At 46.7% G+C, this 15,987-nt stretch overlaps 5 protein-coding genes across 5 annotated transcripts; 4 read left to right on the forward strand and 1 right to left on the reverse strand.

The window, feature by feature from the left end:
• Positions 1–395: 395 nt before the first annotated feature.
• B9G98_00055 (hypothetical protein) lies at positions 396–1,376 on the forward strand (the record flags this gene model as incomplete). Its single annotated transcript, XM_024806613.1, has 1 exon — positions 396–1,376. One exon carries the CDS (start codon positions 396–398, stop codon positions 1,374–1,376), a length of 981 nt encoding a protein of 326 aa, XP_024662381.1.
• A 111-nt stretch (positions 1,377–1,487) lies between these two features.
• B9G98_00056 (hypothetical protein) lies at positions 1,488–2,042 on the reverse strand (the record flags this gene model as incomplete). The annotated part of the gene is made up of 1 exon (XM_024806614.1): positions 1,488–2,042. The coding sequence occupies one exon, from the start codon at positions 2,040–2,042 to the stop codon at positions 1,488–1,490; it is 555 nt and encodes a 184-aa protein (XP_024662382.1).
• A 2,249-nt stretch (positions 2,043–4,291) lies between these two features.
• B9G98_00057 (Ribosomal RNA-processing protein 12) lies at positions 4,292–7,699 on the forward strand (the record flags this gene model as incomplete). The annotated part of the gene is made up of 1 exon (XM_024806615.1): positions 4,292–7,699. One exon carries the CDS (start codon positions 4,292–4,294, stop codon positions 7,697–7,699), a length of 3,408 nt encoding a protein of 1,135 aa, XP_024662383.1.
• Positions 7,700–7,800: 101 nt separating this feature from the next.
• On the forward strand, positions 7,801–11,373 carry B9G98_00058 (Autophagy-related protein 2; the record flags this gene model as incomplete). The annotated part of the gene is made up of 1 exon (XM_024806616.1): positions 7,801–11,373. One exon carries the CDS (start codon positions 7,801–7,803, stop codon positions 11,371–11,373), a length of 3,573 nt encoding a protein of 1,190 aa, XP_024662384.1.
• Positions 11,374–12,521: 1,148 nt separating this feature from the next.
• On the forward strand, positions 12,522–15,980 carry B9G98_00059 (Rho-type GTPase-activating protein 1; the record flags this gene model as incomplete). Its single annotated transcript, XM_024806617.1, has 1 exon — positions 12,522–15,980. The coding sequence occupies one exon, from the start codon at positions 12,522–12,524 to the stop codon at positions 15,978–15,980; it is 3,459 nt and encodes a 1,152-aa protein (XP_024662385.1).
• Positions 15,981–15,987: the final 7 nt, after the last annotated feature.

Raw genomic sequence — 15,987 nt, forward strand, 5'->3', positions numbered from 1 at the left:
TCTAAAAATTGATCTTGCTGTGCTCGGCCACCAATGTTTTTGCTATACATAAGTTGAACCTTTCACAAAAATATGCAGTCGCTTGATTTTGTCTTTAAAGGTGCAACAAAGGTTACTATCGCACTACCCTTGACCACATCCCTTTCTAAACACAAGGTTCTTGGCAAATCGTCGAGGTTGTACAAGCGGCCCATTCCTCACGCCCTACAGCCTAAGCGAGCACAACTCCGTCGGCTTACGAGCCTCGCCAAGCCAGTGCGAAACTACTGTGCTTACGTAGTATATCTTACACCCCCAGGGCTAACACCCACTCGCCCGAACCGACGGCCGTTTGGGTAGTAGACAAGCTAGCATTCGTCAGCTGAAATTTTCAGCGTCAATAAGCATTTTTTATAATGCCCGAGACCGCTATCTGCGTCGAAAGTACTCGGACAGAACACAAAAATCGCGGGCAGACCAACATACAGCAGAATGAGGCCAGTATGATGAGTGTACTCTTCGCAGGTGGTATTGGTGGAGCCATGGGCGACACCGTCATGTACCCACTGGATACCATCAAAACCCGACAACAAGGTGCACCCGGCGTGCTCAAGTACCGGACTATGGCTAGCACAACAGCGTCAATTTTGCGCGAAGAAGGCCTTATACGTGGCGTTTACCGGGGCTACTCCGCTGCTTTGTTAGGCTCGTTCCCTTCTACCATGATGTTTTTTGGCGTATACGAGACAACCAAAAGATATTTCAAGCCCCATGGCGGAGTAGACGAGACCGTGGTGCACTTGGGGGCTGGATTCCTGGGTGACCTGGTTTCAAGCGTCGTCTATGTCCCTTCGGAAGTCCTGAAGACTAGACTACAGCTCCAAGGACCTTACAACAATCCATATTTCAAATCCGGCTACAACTACCGTGGATTGTCTCATGCATGCAGAACAATCGCCCGAACTGAAGGCCTCTCTACGTTTTTTTATGGCTACAAGGCTACCCTCATACGAGACTTGCCGTTCAGTGCGTTACAATTCGCATTCTATGAAAAATTTAGAGCTTCTGCACAAACATACTCTGGCTCTTCTGATATCAGCCTTGGGTTGGAATTGGCAACCGGCGGTGCTGCGGGCGGCTTGGCCGGTGTTATAACCACCCCCTTGGATGTTATCAAAACCCGCATCCAAACCCAAACTGACGGGAAAATTCACGGTACAGTTCAGGGTCTACGTTTCATAGCTCAAAAAGAAGGAGTGCTGCGTGTTTTCAGCGGCGTCGGGCCCCGTTTGGTTTGGACCTCAATCCAAAGCAGTGTCATGCTCGTTTGCTACCAGGCAGTGCTGAAAGCTCTTGATCCAAACGAACCCGCCAAGTCTGCTTTAACGTCGTCTTAGCAGACTGCAATGTATATATAGCATAATGTATTTTTCTTAGTTATACTTCATCTTGGATTTGGTTTAAAAAAAAATTAGGCCACACGAATGTAGTTCGTTTTAACAAATAAACTAGTTATCGTCGTCACCCTTGTTGCGACGAAATAGTCCTTTCTTCTTCTTCTGCTTCGCCACGGTTGTTGACTGAGGGGTCGGAGGATAGTACACATTCTTACGCTCGTTCTCAACTTCAGCGGCACTTGGGTCGCCAAAACTGATGATGTTTTCGTCCTGCGCATAGGGATTAGTATCAAAGCGAGGCATCGAGGAAAACTGTTCGCGAGGACGGAACCCGAGGCGCGGGGTTTCCTGCATTTCACGCAAGCTCTCATCACCAGTTGCAGAGTATTCGAAGGACCTAATAGTATCTAAGGGCCGTTCCTCACGGGACCTTGCCGGGTTCGAAATATCAGGGTTCGTAATTTGGTGCCCGAAAACGTCTCGGAGAGCTCCTGAGGGGGAAACTGACTGTGTAGGATCAGAGCTACCAACCTCGTAGGGTTGCTGTTCCTGAATTGCCGTCAAAATGGGATCATGGATTTGTGGATGTAACGCCTTGGCATCTTCGTGCGTCGTATGATGGCGCTCCTCATCCTCATCCTTCTTTTTTTTACTGAACAGTCCCATTGCTTTGAGTTACAGATGACAAGAGCTGACGCGTAAGCGCCCCAGGAATGATGGTGGATGAAACTAGCATCTTGAGAATGCAGCGGACTGCAGTATTGAAATGATCCTAAGCTCATTGTTAAAAAACTCTATAACTTCTATAACTAATTTCCGCGCTCGATGCAAAGAATGGGGCGCCACATTCACAATCAAGCTGTGCTATTTTTACAGTCATGATACCCTTGCCCCATCACATCGAATTCAGCACATGAGAAGCTTAAAGAGGTACCCTAGGTGTTTGAGATTCGATAAAGCAGGTGAGACCTAGAAGAAACAGAACTGAAATATTTACAGGGATTTGTATACGTAGAGGAACAAAGATAAAGAGGTGAAGGCCAAGCACCAAATCGCGAAGAAGTTAGAATTTCATAAAGTCGATCGACAGACCGGCCCGGTGGTTGATCTACATTTCGGATTCTAAAAGTGGCCGACACTGATAAAAATTGCATGTAATACCTTTGGAAAATGGTTCATTTCAGGTAGCCCTGTCAGTACTTCAAAGGCGATATTTGTGTAGTGGGAGAAAGGGAATCGACGTTTAGTGGGTGCAGGCAGTTGCACTCCGGTTCAAGAAATTTTCATTTACATAGTATTCACCTCAGAAATAAAGTTTTTTTTAAACAAATGGCCAAAGTGAACATATTGCGAAAAAGAACACAACCAAACTATGGCACAATATTTGGCGAACAAAACTTAATTAGCGACGATGATATTTTGTTACAAAAGCCGACTCAAAAGCACTTTTTGCAAGGAAGGCCAGTATAATATTCAAGTTTTTGGATCTATAGAAATCGTTTCTAGATGTCAATTGGATCGATACCTGGGGTCCATGATAGGTAAATAGAAAGTAGTAGTGGACATTTACTGCAGGCTGGAGATCAGACAAACTTTTGAACCAGTTGTCTGTCACTGACTGTGACATTCAGTTGGGGAAAGAGTTGATGTTGCGTGCCCGAGCGACACCTGAATTTTGAACATGAAGTTCAGGCTGATATAGAGTGCTGGTTTGGCTCTAGGCAACGAATAACTGCCCAATCCCGGCGGGTCTTCCAAACTTGGACACATCAAAGCTATACGTGATTTGGTACTTCCAAAGAAAGTGTACAAAAATATTGGATAATAAATCATGTGCTTTATTCGGTTTGTTACTGCAGAAGTACTTTTATCTATGCGCATAATGCTCTTTCAAAACCAAATTCTGCAGGAGATGGCTGCAGGGTATGTTGCATCGTTCTTGGCTGTGTTGTACCGGGATCACTCCATATCAGATCAATGTACCGGAAATAAAAAATAATTAGGTGGATTAACAGTGAGGCTATAAACGTTGAAGTTGGCATGCCATGTTGTTGCCCTCAACTAGAAGAGAAGCCCATTTACTAAAGCCTTCCTTCATCCGATTGTAACACTCGTAAACTCTTCAATTGCTTCGTAAAGCTTGTTATCATGATATCAGACTTATAGAGAAGTTCACTCCAAAGATGGCAGGTTAAGGATGATTTTCAGATCAAGGTAAATTTGAACGACACGTCAAGTTGTTTAATTACACTTATACTAGATGAGCTGCGGAAATTGTTTATCAAGCTGTATCAAAATGAGCCAATGGCCTAAATATCAGTACTTCCAGCATACTCGAATTGTATTATATCAAAAGTACCTTCTCCAATGCTTTTGAGAAAGTATCCTAGGAGTTCAAATGTTGATGATAGAACGGTAGTTTATAACAATACGGGGAGAAAGTTTCTTAAATTGCGACTATAACTATCCAACTGGATGAGCAGAGTCAAGGCGCGGTCAGCTTCTCAGACACATCCAGTAAATGACAAGTTACCATCAGTGCGACAAACCAGCTTGACATTTATAACGCCTCTGACAAGATAATATTGAACGTCATTATATATTCATGGTTTTATTCTGCACTTCAAAGTCTACAACAGGAATATGTTTTCCGACGGGTGGGAATTATTCGCCCTGTAACATAATCTCACTTCCCTACTATAAACCGATTTTCCAAAGTCAATGACAGCTAGATACTTTCTTGTATCCATTACAACCAGTCTTAACACATCTCTTACAACCATCTGGCTGCATAAAACACGCCGCTTGCACAAAAGCCTCAACACCCCTCTGCGAAGTTTAGTAATTTGGTCATGAAAAAGCACTACGCACCAGGAAAGCCTGAACAGTCAGCAGATCAATTTTTTTTTTTACTCATGTCGCTAGAGGAATCACTTGCCAAAGTGCGAGTACTCTCTTCGAGTAAAATCCCAGCACAGATTAAGCAAGCTGGCTTGCTCAATGCTGTGGAGTCGGCTCTTCTCGATGATGGCACTAGCCTCACGCCAGCTGCATACTTTGCATCGTTGATCTCGCTGCTCGATCAAACCAGTGTACTCTCATCAGCGCTTTATTTGCTCGCTATTATTTCTCCTCATGTTTCCCCAGGTCTCATGAGCTCAAAACTTGATGTGCTGGTTTCAAAACTGGCGCCTTATCTTGCAGACCCTGAAGCAGATGCTGCCTCGGTTCGCTCTTGCATCGGTGTCCTGGAGTCTGCATTGATCGCCCAAGATCTTGGTTCATGGCATGCTAGTGCATCTGAGATTGGTCCTATGCGAGTAATGACCGGTATTCTTGCTCTGGCTCAAGACTCTCGGCCCAAAATCCGCAAGCGGGCGGTCGAAGCTGTGTGTAACATCTTGAAAAACCCCCCTGCTGGAAAGTCAGAACATCCTGCAACTCTTTTGGCTGCTGCAACCGCAATGAAAGCCGTACAAGATGCTGAGGAGACAGCTGAAACAGTGCATTGTTTGCAACTGATCAAATCCATCGTACAAAGCCAATGGCCATCTTCAAGGGTTTCGCCGTTATGCGAAGCTCTTTTGCGTTGCGCCCGCACAAACGATCAGTATGTTGTGGTAGCTGCTCTGGACGTCTTTGATGCTTTGTTTGCTTCCCTTGACTCTGAAGCCGTTGAAGCTTCTAAGGTTCAGGCCATTCTTTCTTCTTTGAACGAGCTTTCTCCTGCTACAACAGACAAGCAACTTACACCGGCATGGTTCGCTGTTTTGGCTCAAGCCTACGGATCATATGCTGCTGTTGACAATGAAGCTGCTCTCGAGGCACTCCCTGACCTCTTTACCCGCGTTAAAGATTACCTTACATCCGTCGTTCCCGAGGTAATTGAATCAGCTTGCCAATGTTTGGTTGCTGCAATCACACTCACTTTGACCCCTGAGGCCGTTTTAAATGTAAACAGATCGAGTAAGGTTCTCAAAAACCTTGCTACCCAGCTGTTCGGCCTTCTGCAAGTCAAGTACCAGCTTGCTTGGGCCCAGGTATGCGAGGTTTTCGTGGCTTTCTTAGATTCTGCACAATGGAGAGCGCCCGCTGATGATGCAATCAAGGTCATCGGTGCTTTGAGAAATGATGAGCGACTTTCAGCTGCCCGTGATGCTACAGACTCAGTTATTGCCGCGGCTATTCGGGCTCTTGGCCCCGAAAGAGTTATTGAGCTTGTTCCCCTTCAACTTTCAGTTTCGGATCACGGTGGTGCTGGCAGAGCGTGGATGCTGCCTCTTCTGCGTGATAATACCCAACATGCTCATTTGCAGCATTTCATCGTCTACTTTGTCCCTCTGGCCGAAGAGCTCGGTGAAGCAGCACAGAGTATGCAAAATGCGAGGAACGCCAAAATTATCTCGACTGTTCGTAATCAGATCTGGAATCTTCTGCCTCGTTATTGCGATTTACCCAAAGACACCACTAAAGCCTTGACAAAAGAGTTTGTTGGCAAACTCATGTCTCTTCTTTACGAATCTCCCGAATACCGACCGGCAATTTGTCAAGGTCTTAAGTTGTTGGTTGAATCTAATCTCGTTTATTCACAAGGTGCTATCCAAGACCCACTGCTGCTCGCTCAGTTCTCTCTTAAGGATGCCAAGCAGAGCTTAGATTACGTCGCTGAGAACTTTGGTGTTGATATCCTCAAGGTCATTTTGAACGTATTCACCAAGACCAGCCACGATTCTCGCGGTTATCTCCTGGACACAATCAATGTGTATCTTGCGGTTATTGATGGCGAAGCGCTCAAGGAAATGTTCAACATGGTGTCCAGCATTTTGGCTGAAAACTTGGACACCAAGACTGGCGACAGCGAGCTTGCGCTTACTATGATGGACGTTATTATCGCCATGGCGCCGTATCTTGCTAAGGAGTCCCAGCAAGCCTTTTTCAACATATTCATGACTGTCTCCAAAAAGTCTAATGCACCTCTGCTGCAGAAGAAGGCGTTCCGTACTTTCACTCGTTTTGTCGACGCTCATGAGGGACAGATCCCTAATCTTGGTGCGGTTTCTGAGTTTATGATTGAGCTTGCGCCGCTAGTTCAGCCAGCTGCTCGACGGACACGTCTTCAAGCTTTGCTGTTAGTTGTTCAAGCTCTTCCCAAGAGCGACCTGCACTTCATTCCCACTGTTTTATCCGAGGTGATTCTTGCCACAAAAGATGTAAACGAAAAAACCAGAGAGGCCAGTTTTGAGTTGCTGATTGTTATGGGCCAAAAAATGGCCGAGGGTGGTGTTATCGACCACGGCAAGATCGCAGACCTGGATGATGATGAAGAGGTGGCCGCCAACTTGGGTGAATACTTTACTATGGTGATGGCAGGCCTCTTGGGGTCAACACCTTATATGATCTCGGCTAGCATTACTGCTCTTGCCTACCTATTTTACGAGTTCAAAGATGAATTGGATGAAGAGCAAGCTTTAGAAGTTGTTGAAACCGTTTGGACATTCTTGACTTCACCAAATCGTGAAATTGTGAAGTCAGTTCTGGGCTTTGTTAAGGTATCGATTCTTGTCCTGCCCACAGAAGCCCTGGAACCTCGTCTCAGTGAGCTTCTCGAGAGCCTTCTTGGTTGGAGCAAGGACCATAAAAATCATTTCAAGGCCAAGGTCAGACACATTATTGAGCGTCTTATTCGCCGATTCCCCTATGACACGCTAGCCCAGCATTTCCCTGAAGCGGACATGAAACTACTTCAAAACGTCAACAAGAGTAAAGAACGGGCAAAACGGAAAAAGACGACTGAGGGTAGCCATAGCAATGGCCGCGGAAGAAAATTCGACGATGAGCTTGATGAAGCGCTCTATGGCTCCTCCGAGGACTCCGAGGAAGCAGAAGAAGATCAGAAGCCATCTCGCAAATCCGCTGATACCAGGCAGTCTAGAAAGAAAGGTAATCAGCAGTACATTGTCACCACTGATGAGCCTTTGGATCTTTTAGATCAGGGTGCCATGAGCCATATTTCATCTTCCAAACCCCAGCTGAATGCTCCCAAAAAGCAGCTTAAACACCATCTTAAAGAAAAGGATGGTAAAATCATCATTCAAGATGAAGATGACGGTGATGCACTTAGCGCCAAGTCTGCTATTTCTGCTTATGTCGATGCTGTTCGTAGCGGACCTGTTCGCACACAGCGCGGTAAGCTCAAGTACAAGCGCGGTAAGCGGGCTCAGGACGAACTTGACGACGAATCCGATGACGAGCAAACAAAGCCGGCAAAGAATAAGCGTATTGCCAAACCCAAGTCCCGCCTTCCCAAACGTCGTCGGTTTTAATGTAGTATAGATGCTGAGTATATTTTTAAACCAATCTACGATACAGCAGTAATTGTGGCCCATTATCACCGGACAACCTCCCTTAGTCACATATCCTCACCATGCTCCTCCCAGACTTGGGCAAGTGGGTGTTTATATACGTTCTAGACCGACTGAAGGTCTTTTCAAATATAAGCCCAGATAAACTTAAAGTGTCAATTTGGAAGACCTCTTCTTTGACTTTGGAAAATGTCGACCTCGACACAGAAAGCCTCGCCATCAAGGGTCTAAGGGTGCGATCCGCATCTTTACGGGCGGTTGAGATGGAATTGTCCACTTCAGGAATTCGAATCAATGGCAATGGGGCAGATTTGGTTGTTAAATTGGGGAATTCGTATACAGACCTCAGTGTTTCGACGTTTTTCGACCAAACGGCTGACAATTTGGCGCGGTCTGTTGCTGAGCTCGCTGAGCCAAATGATATTGCCGATTTACAGGACTTCGAGAATATACCTACAGGAAGCGACGCAGAAACGGGGTATGGAATGGGGGATACTACAGGAATGGTTTCACGGCTTGCTAACGCCATTCTTAATCAATTGAGCGTCAATGTTTCCAACATAAAAATCAAGGTCCTGGTTGGGGAAGAGCCTGCAATGACTGTCACCATTGATAGGCTTTATATTCCTCGTGGTGGTAAGATAAGCTTGTCGGGTGTGGTAATAGAGCAATTGAATGATTCAGAACCATCCAAAGATACATCTTCAGGCAGTGTGGCTCACGCTGGGCGGGGCACTTCTTCGCCGCACAATTTATCAGATAATACGTCGGATTCCAGTCTAGATGACAATGAATACGGATCAATGTCTCAAAGCATGTTTTTTGATTCGAACTCAACGTTCACAATAGCACCCCCAGCCCAAGTTTTAACGACAATCACCGAGACAGTGGAGTCACCTGAGCTTCTCAGAATTGAGGAGATAACTATTGAACATACGATTCCATTCGATGCTGTTTCTATCAAAATCCCGGATATCTCTCTCGTTTTACTACCGGCGCTTGTGTCAATGGTAAAGGTGATCAACGAGTTTTACGACTCTGAATACGAACAAGATGAACAGAGTCAAGAACTCAAATTTTCTTTGCAGATTGACCGAATCAACGTACTTCCTGAACCGACCTCTTTGCTTCAAGTTCGATTAGAGGACCTGAAAGTAACATCGGATAAAATTGTTCTGAAAAGTGTGATCATACCTGGAGTTCATACAGAAAGCCCGTTTTTCGTGATGGAGTGGGAACCTGTTATTTCTCTTTGCTTGCCACATGCGCTATCGATTGATATAGCAGTCGAAAGTTTACCGTGTATAGCTCATTTGTTTGAACGAATGGGTGCAGCTCTTATGAGCATCAAAACTCCAGAAAAGCCGGGACCAACACCGTTCGATCTAAAGATGGCTGAAATTAAGCTGGTAGTTGGTGAGCTAACGGTAATGATCTTCCCGGGAAACATATATCATGAGTCGTTAGCCCTTGAGGAAATCAGTTTGACCAGTGCTTCAGGCAGTAGAATCTTGGTCCAAAGTTTGGACCTAGTCTTCAACGAGCTTTCGACAACCATTAACCGCATACAGGCCGAAACAACATCTGATTTTTTGGTGGATGTGCAGGCTATTATGGATACCATAACACAACGTTCAATCTCGCCAACAAATGATTCACCACCGGACATTTCTTTATGGGTCAAGGATGTGAAAATTCATCACAACTCGACGTTGTGGGAAATTCCTGAAGGACTTGTTGCGAAGCATGTTTCGGGTTCTTGGGGTATAAGCGCCAATGTTAGCTGTAAAAACGAACAGCTGAATCTGTCGACCAAGTTCAGTGCACAATCCGACAGAAATTCATGGGAGTTCATGGCAGAAGAGTTAACTGGTCATTTGTTTCCGGCGCATTTCCAAACTGATCTGAGCGAGAGGGAGAACGAGGAAACAGTTGCAGAGGCAGAATCAACTTCTGTCGATTACAGACTCAAAATTGGTGGTGAATTAACGGTTCACACACCTTACACATGCACTATTCTGTTTTCAGCAAAGGGTTCTGGAACCGATCGAAGCCTTCGTCTCGGAACCTTGGCAAAGCTTTACTTGGTCGATCCCCTTGATACATCGCGGATACCTGTGGCTAGTTTCGAAAATGCACAGTTCTCTATTTTCTGGAACCCATTGTCAGTTAAAGCTTTGATCGAGCAAGTATCAATAGGAGCTTGTGCTGACTCGTTCGCCGCTTCTTCGGAATGTTTGGAGTATCTGGTTCCTCCTGCCAGTCCACCCAAATATAACTTTGACCTTAACGAGGACATCAATTTGCTCACTGAAATTGACCTTGAAGCATTTGGGCAGGCTAACACGACTACATCAAGCCCCCTAAGCTCGACTTCTGATGAATTTCTTGAGCAGGATCTCGAGAAACTCGTGAGTAGGATGCAATTGACTCAAACAGTGCCAATGAATGTAGAGCTGGTTGAGAATTATGTCGGTGGCCAAGACAAAACAACCACCACAGTGGCTTCTAAACTCCATGAAATTGTTATCAGCTCGCTATCAGTGAAGCTTTTTGATGGATTCGATTTCAAATCAACGCGAGAAGAGCTTAGAGAAGCGGTTGAGAGAGTGAAACAGGAAGCTGAGGCCATTATTGATCCGGAACTGTCCGAAAAGTACATTGGTGATTTCATGTACAATTCTATTTACATTGGCACCAAGCCAGGTTTCATGAATGACTTGGAGGGGCAGGTGGACTCAGCGATTGGCAACCAAGAACTTGGCCGTGGAGAAAAACCCAAAGTAACTATTGCTGCGAAGCAGATTTGCGTCTCCATTTTTTCTCCGTGTGAAGATCATGGAGTGACGGTTTCCACGACAAATTTGAGTATCCAAGACCTAGTGGTTTGGGATCATGTGCCAACTTCGAAGTGGGATACCCTCTTATGTATCGATCAAAAACGACAGCGCGAACTACGGGTACCATTCATTGAACTCAACATCGAGACGACCGTTACAGCTGCACCCGAGTTGCGACTGAAAGCTCGAGTGCAACCACTTCAAATAAGCATTGACCAAGACACACTGGACTTTCTTACAAGATACTTCGAGTTCGAACTTTCAGCAGAGGAGCCTGGTTCTAGAGGCAAAAAGAAGCCCGACAGCCCCCCGTTCATACAGAGGTTTGAGCTATTTGATCTACCAATTGTTTTGTCCTATCTACCGAAAAAGGTTGATTATGAAGGAATTCGCAGTGGACACACACTGGAATTCATGAACTTGTTTGTGATTGACGGGTCTTCAGCTGTTTTTAAGCACGTTGTGGTCTATGGTCAGCCCGGCTATGAACGGCTAGCGCAAACCCTGGTTGAAAACTGGTTGCCAGACATCGCAAACACTCAATTGGCAGACGTCTTGGGGGGGCTCAGTTTTGTGAGCCCTATGATCAAGATTGGGCGCACTATTAGGGATATGGTGATTATTCCTGTTCGCGGATATAGCAAAAACGGATCTGCTCTGATAGGCATGCACAAAGGCGCAGCCCGGTTTGCCAAAAGCACGTCTCAGCAAGTCAGAAAGCAAATAAGGAAATGGCTTGAGAAAACCGAATTGGAGGCCGCATTGGAGGAAGATGTAGTACCTGAACAGCCATGAACTCGTCCCGAAGCGTTTGTGACCGCGCCCCGGGGGGAACCGAGCTGCATGCTTAATTTATATACATAAACCCTAAATTTTGGATGATATTCACAACGACATGCGTAAAATAGAGAACGATCATTGCAGAGCACTACATAATTCCAGCCATAAATGGTAAACCCTTATCGTCTCATGTCAGGGGTGACGAGTGGGGGAAAGGGAGGGGAAGAGAAACATGGGGTTGGGGTAGTATGCCTGCCCCAGTGATGATGAAAGAGGAACTGGGCATAAAAATTTCAACGGGGGGACACATTCAAAACTGGGATGCTGAGTTCCACGCTAATTTTTTTATTCCAGAACGGGTTTTTTCCCGAGGAGGTGTCATTATGCCCCCGTAATGCTCTGTTGTTGGATAGCTTGCTAGCGGCGTCGCAGGCGTGACTGCTCGTGAAGCTTTCGAGTTTAGGGTTATGGTCTGCAGTCTGGAGCAGTAGACGTCATAGATACAGTAAGTTCTGATACAAGTAGGCGTCGCCCTGGTGATGGCAGCTGATGCTGATTTCATTGGCACCAGGGAACCACCTCGAAAAAAATAGCGTAGCAGGCCTGAGGAGCAAGGCTATAATCACGCATGTAAAGTAAAAAGGTCTTGTGTAAAATTCACGCTATAGTGCGGGGAATTGATACGCATAAGATAAAAACACACCCGGTAAAGAAACGGATAGGTGCATTTCCCACACAGGAAGCCACCACGCGCGCCGGGGCTTCAGACCTGATGACATAAGGCCCCCCCTATCGCGTAAACTGTTTCCTTGACGTTACTCAGAGCCAGCGCTCCCACTTTTTCTAACCTCCTAATTGTGTCAACTGAAACTGGAATTGTTTCCAGTCGCGGCGCTTTTGTTGCAAAACTCGAGACCTCCTTGCTCTATCTAATACCAGGTTCACAGCCGCTGGCAAGTTTAGAGTAGTCTTTGATTCAACACACCTTCCTCTAGGACTCTTGGACCTGGTGTCTAAAATTACAACGTTCTAGGAAGTCAAGAAGTATTTCCTTTGACCCCTAAAGACGCGAAATTTAGGGACAAAAGCTCCCGTTAATTACAGTCCGTTCGATTTCTCTTCCTGGGCGTACAAGTACCTCTTTTGAGGAGACACCCAACAGTATGGAATCGTGTTCTGCGCCTGAAGCATTGTCCAAATCAGGCTTTGACTTTCTGGACGCGACTTCTGGTGCTTCTGATTCTAAAGGGCGTGCCTCGGTGCACTCGAAGCCGTATGACCGTGAATTGTTTGCCTCCCCAATCAATATTATAGCAAGCGACCACACGCATTCCGGTCATAATCGCGCCAATTCACAAGTAATAGCATCTCCAAGGGCAATAACTGCTTCGCCAAGGAAATCTACAACCGGATATTCCATGTCTTCTCCCAGGTTCTCTGCACCCACTTCACCTGGCCCAATAGCCGCTTCTCCACACACTGGACTTTCACCTCCTCAACTCCCCCGCAACGAAAACATTTTCCTCACTCCGCTTCAAGGATCACAGTTTGTAGACTGCCCTGTCCCTAATGAGGGTAATTTTGGAGGCCCTATCTCGAACGGTCACGCGAACCGTGGTTCGGCCCCAGGAGCCCCGCAGTTTCGAGCTTCTCCCGTTGGATCTCCGAGTCAGCCGCCAATGCGCAGTCCAGATAGGAAAGAAAGCCGTTCGAATTGGTATACACCCACAACTCCCCGTTCTGGTCCTAAAGGTGGTGCAAATAATTCGAATAGCCTTCCTCTGGCTCCTCCTAACTTCGACGCCGAGCGCCTTTCAAACGCTGCCAGTCCCATTGGGGGACAGCAGCCAGCTGGTCATAAGAAAAACTGTGCAAAGTGTGGCGGTCCTATTTCTGGCCAATTTGTCCGCGCTCTGGGGACCGCCTTCCACCTTGACTGCTTTACTTGCGGTGATTGTGGTGAACATTGCGCAGCAAAATTCTTCCCACTGGATATTGAACCTATATCGGTTGATAAGCCGCTGCAAATTCCGCTGTGTGAACGGTGCTATTTTAAGCGGCTTGATTTACTCTGTTATCGCTGTGGAGATGCTTTACGCGGGTCGTACATCACAGCTTTAGATCGCAAGTACCACGTTGAACATTTCACGTGCTCTCTCTGTTCAACGATATTTGGACCCGAAGATAGTTATTACGAACACGACAATGACGTCTACTGTCACTACCACTATTCCACATTGCACGCTGCGCGTTGCGAGGGCTGCCGGGCGGCCATTCTGAAGCAGTTTGTTGAAACTTATCGAGGCGGCCGTGAGCAGCAATGGCACCCTGAATGCTATATGATTTTCAAGTTTTGGAATGTCAAACTTGCTGGAACAGGGATCATGCAGGGATGTGACGAGAAAATGAGTGGCAAGTCGGGCGACGTTCCCTCGAATACTCGGTTAGAGATCGCAAGCCGTGAACGTGATATCGATAAACTTGTCACGCTCATTTGGAGCACTCTCTGTGGATATGAAGAGCTTTCTGCTGGTCATGTATCCAACATGGTTCAGTTCGCCGTGCAAAAGTCCTGCCGAAGCGCTTTAGAAGCCACAAAACAGCTGGTGGAACGTGTACAGATTCTTTTTGATGCCCTCGACACTCTTCCCCCTGAACCTCGCGAGGATAAACGTTTGTCCAAAGAACCTAAGACACTGTGTCGTAAAATTGTTTCCTACATGTCTACGTTGTCGAAAATACGCCAAGAGCGCTCAGATGCTATGTCTGACGATCTTCTGAATGTGGCTACATCTATAGCGCACTATCTCAAGGTGCTGATTAGGTTTGGCCTGGCTGCCTCCTTAGCCCACAACCGTGAGGATACTTCCCGGCCGGTTCTTGAAATGTTTCTATCGGCTATGGCGGTTAAACAGCCCAAGGTTAAGTATCCTGTTACAGCATTGACATCGGACCGATGCGCTCATTGTGATAATAGCGTTGAGGACGGCTGTTTACGATATTCCGACAAACTGTGGCATTTCGAGTGCTTGAAATGCAGCATATGCGATCGCGAACTGGCTAATTCACTTGATGAAGCTAAGTATACACCGGCGGATACTGTTGTATGCACTACCTGCAAACCAGACCAGACTCAACCTGCAGAATTCTCCCGCGTGAGTCGGCTTGGGCAGTACATGTTTTTGCTGAATATTGCCCTGGCTCGTCTCGAGCTTGTTTTGGGTCAGTATGATGCAAGAGACACCTCGCAGACTGCGTCGCTATCTACACCGGTGCTGCCTCAGCCTGGCTCGTCATCGTTGTCCTCGGCGTTAATTCATCCACGCTCATCATCTGGAGAAGATGTGACTACACTCAAAAACGTTATTGACAAGGCAAGCGCTGAGAGCTCTCATTCTAGATCTACAAAGCCTGCTGGTAAACAGCCTGGCAGTAACCAGGAGCGTGTTCCTGCTCTTGAGCGTACTTCGCGACTCTTGCAAAGCAAAGTTTCGCTCACTTTGGATGATATTCGTCGCATTGTTGCCGCTGAACAAGCGCGTGAACAAATGCCTAATTCGTATCGTCATCGCACTGGTGCTGAAATGACAGCTAACGAGTGGTTACGTACACCCCAGGACCGCAAGAATGCGCAGTCCGAGACTGCTTACTTTGGAAATCTCAGTCTGGATGATTACACTCTTGTGCAGCATATTGCTGCTGTACGATTACTTGTCGAGTATCCCAACATTCAGTTTGGAGAGCTCGCGGAGCTCATAGGCCGCAAAAACTCTTCGTTCTGGAGTAAAATGGGCAAGGCATTTGGAGCCTCCAAGAAGAAGAGCTCTAGTGGGGTGTTTGGTGCACCACTTGAAGCGCTGCTTGAACGCAATGGTGCGGACTCCACGCTTGGAGTTGGGGACTATAAACTTCGCATTCCGTCGTTTGTGGATGATTGTGTGACCGCCATGCGGCAAAAAGATATGAGTGTTGAGGGTGTTTTCCGAAAGAATGGTAATATTCGGCGCATACGAGAGTTCGTGGAGGCGGTAGACAAAAACCCGGACTTCACGTCTACCTTGGCAGATGAGCAGCCCATTCAACTGGCGGCATTGCTCAAGAAGTTTTTGCGCGAGCTCCCGGAGCCGCTAATGGGTTCTAAGCTCACTAAACTGTGGGTCCAGGTGAACTCACTAGAGCAAGAGCGGCAAGTTCCCTTTTTGCGGCTCGTTGTGTGCTTGCTCAACAAGAGCCAGCGCGACTTGCTCGAAGTTCTTATGTATTTTCTGAATTGGGCTGCGTCATTTGCTCATCTCGATGAGGAAGCCGGCTCGAAAATGGATGCCCAGAACATGGCCACCGTCATAACCCCGAACATTATGCTCGCCAAAGACGAGGATGGCAGCGACATTCATTTCCAGGCAATTGCTGCGGTTTCTATATTAATTGAACAGCATATGATCGTGGCTGAAATCCCCCCCGAAGTCGACCGTCTGCTTGCTCAGGTCAAGGAAAAGCGTAAGGACAAAATGTCGACCAGAGAGCTCACAGAGCTCATTCGTGAAGTTGCCGGTGGTGATCAGCTCCACAGTGCGCTCGAAACTCCTAAATCGTCGTCCGCAACGCGAAGCACCGATATCTAATATGTAT

Source organism: Wickerhamiella sorbophila, assembly GCF_002251995.1.
Source record: "Wickerhamiella sorbophila strain DS02 chromosome Unknown contig1, whole genome shotgun sequence".
Classification (NCBI taxonomy): domain Eukaryota; kingdom Fungi; phylum Ascomycota; class Dipodascomycetes; order Dipodascales; family Trichomonascaceae; genus Wickerhamiella; species Wickerhamiella sorbophila.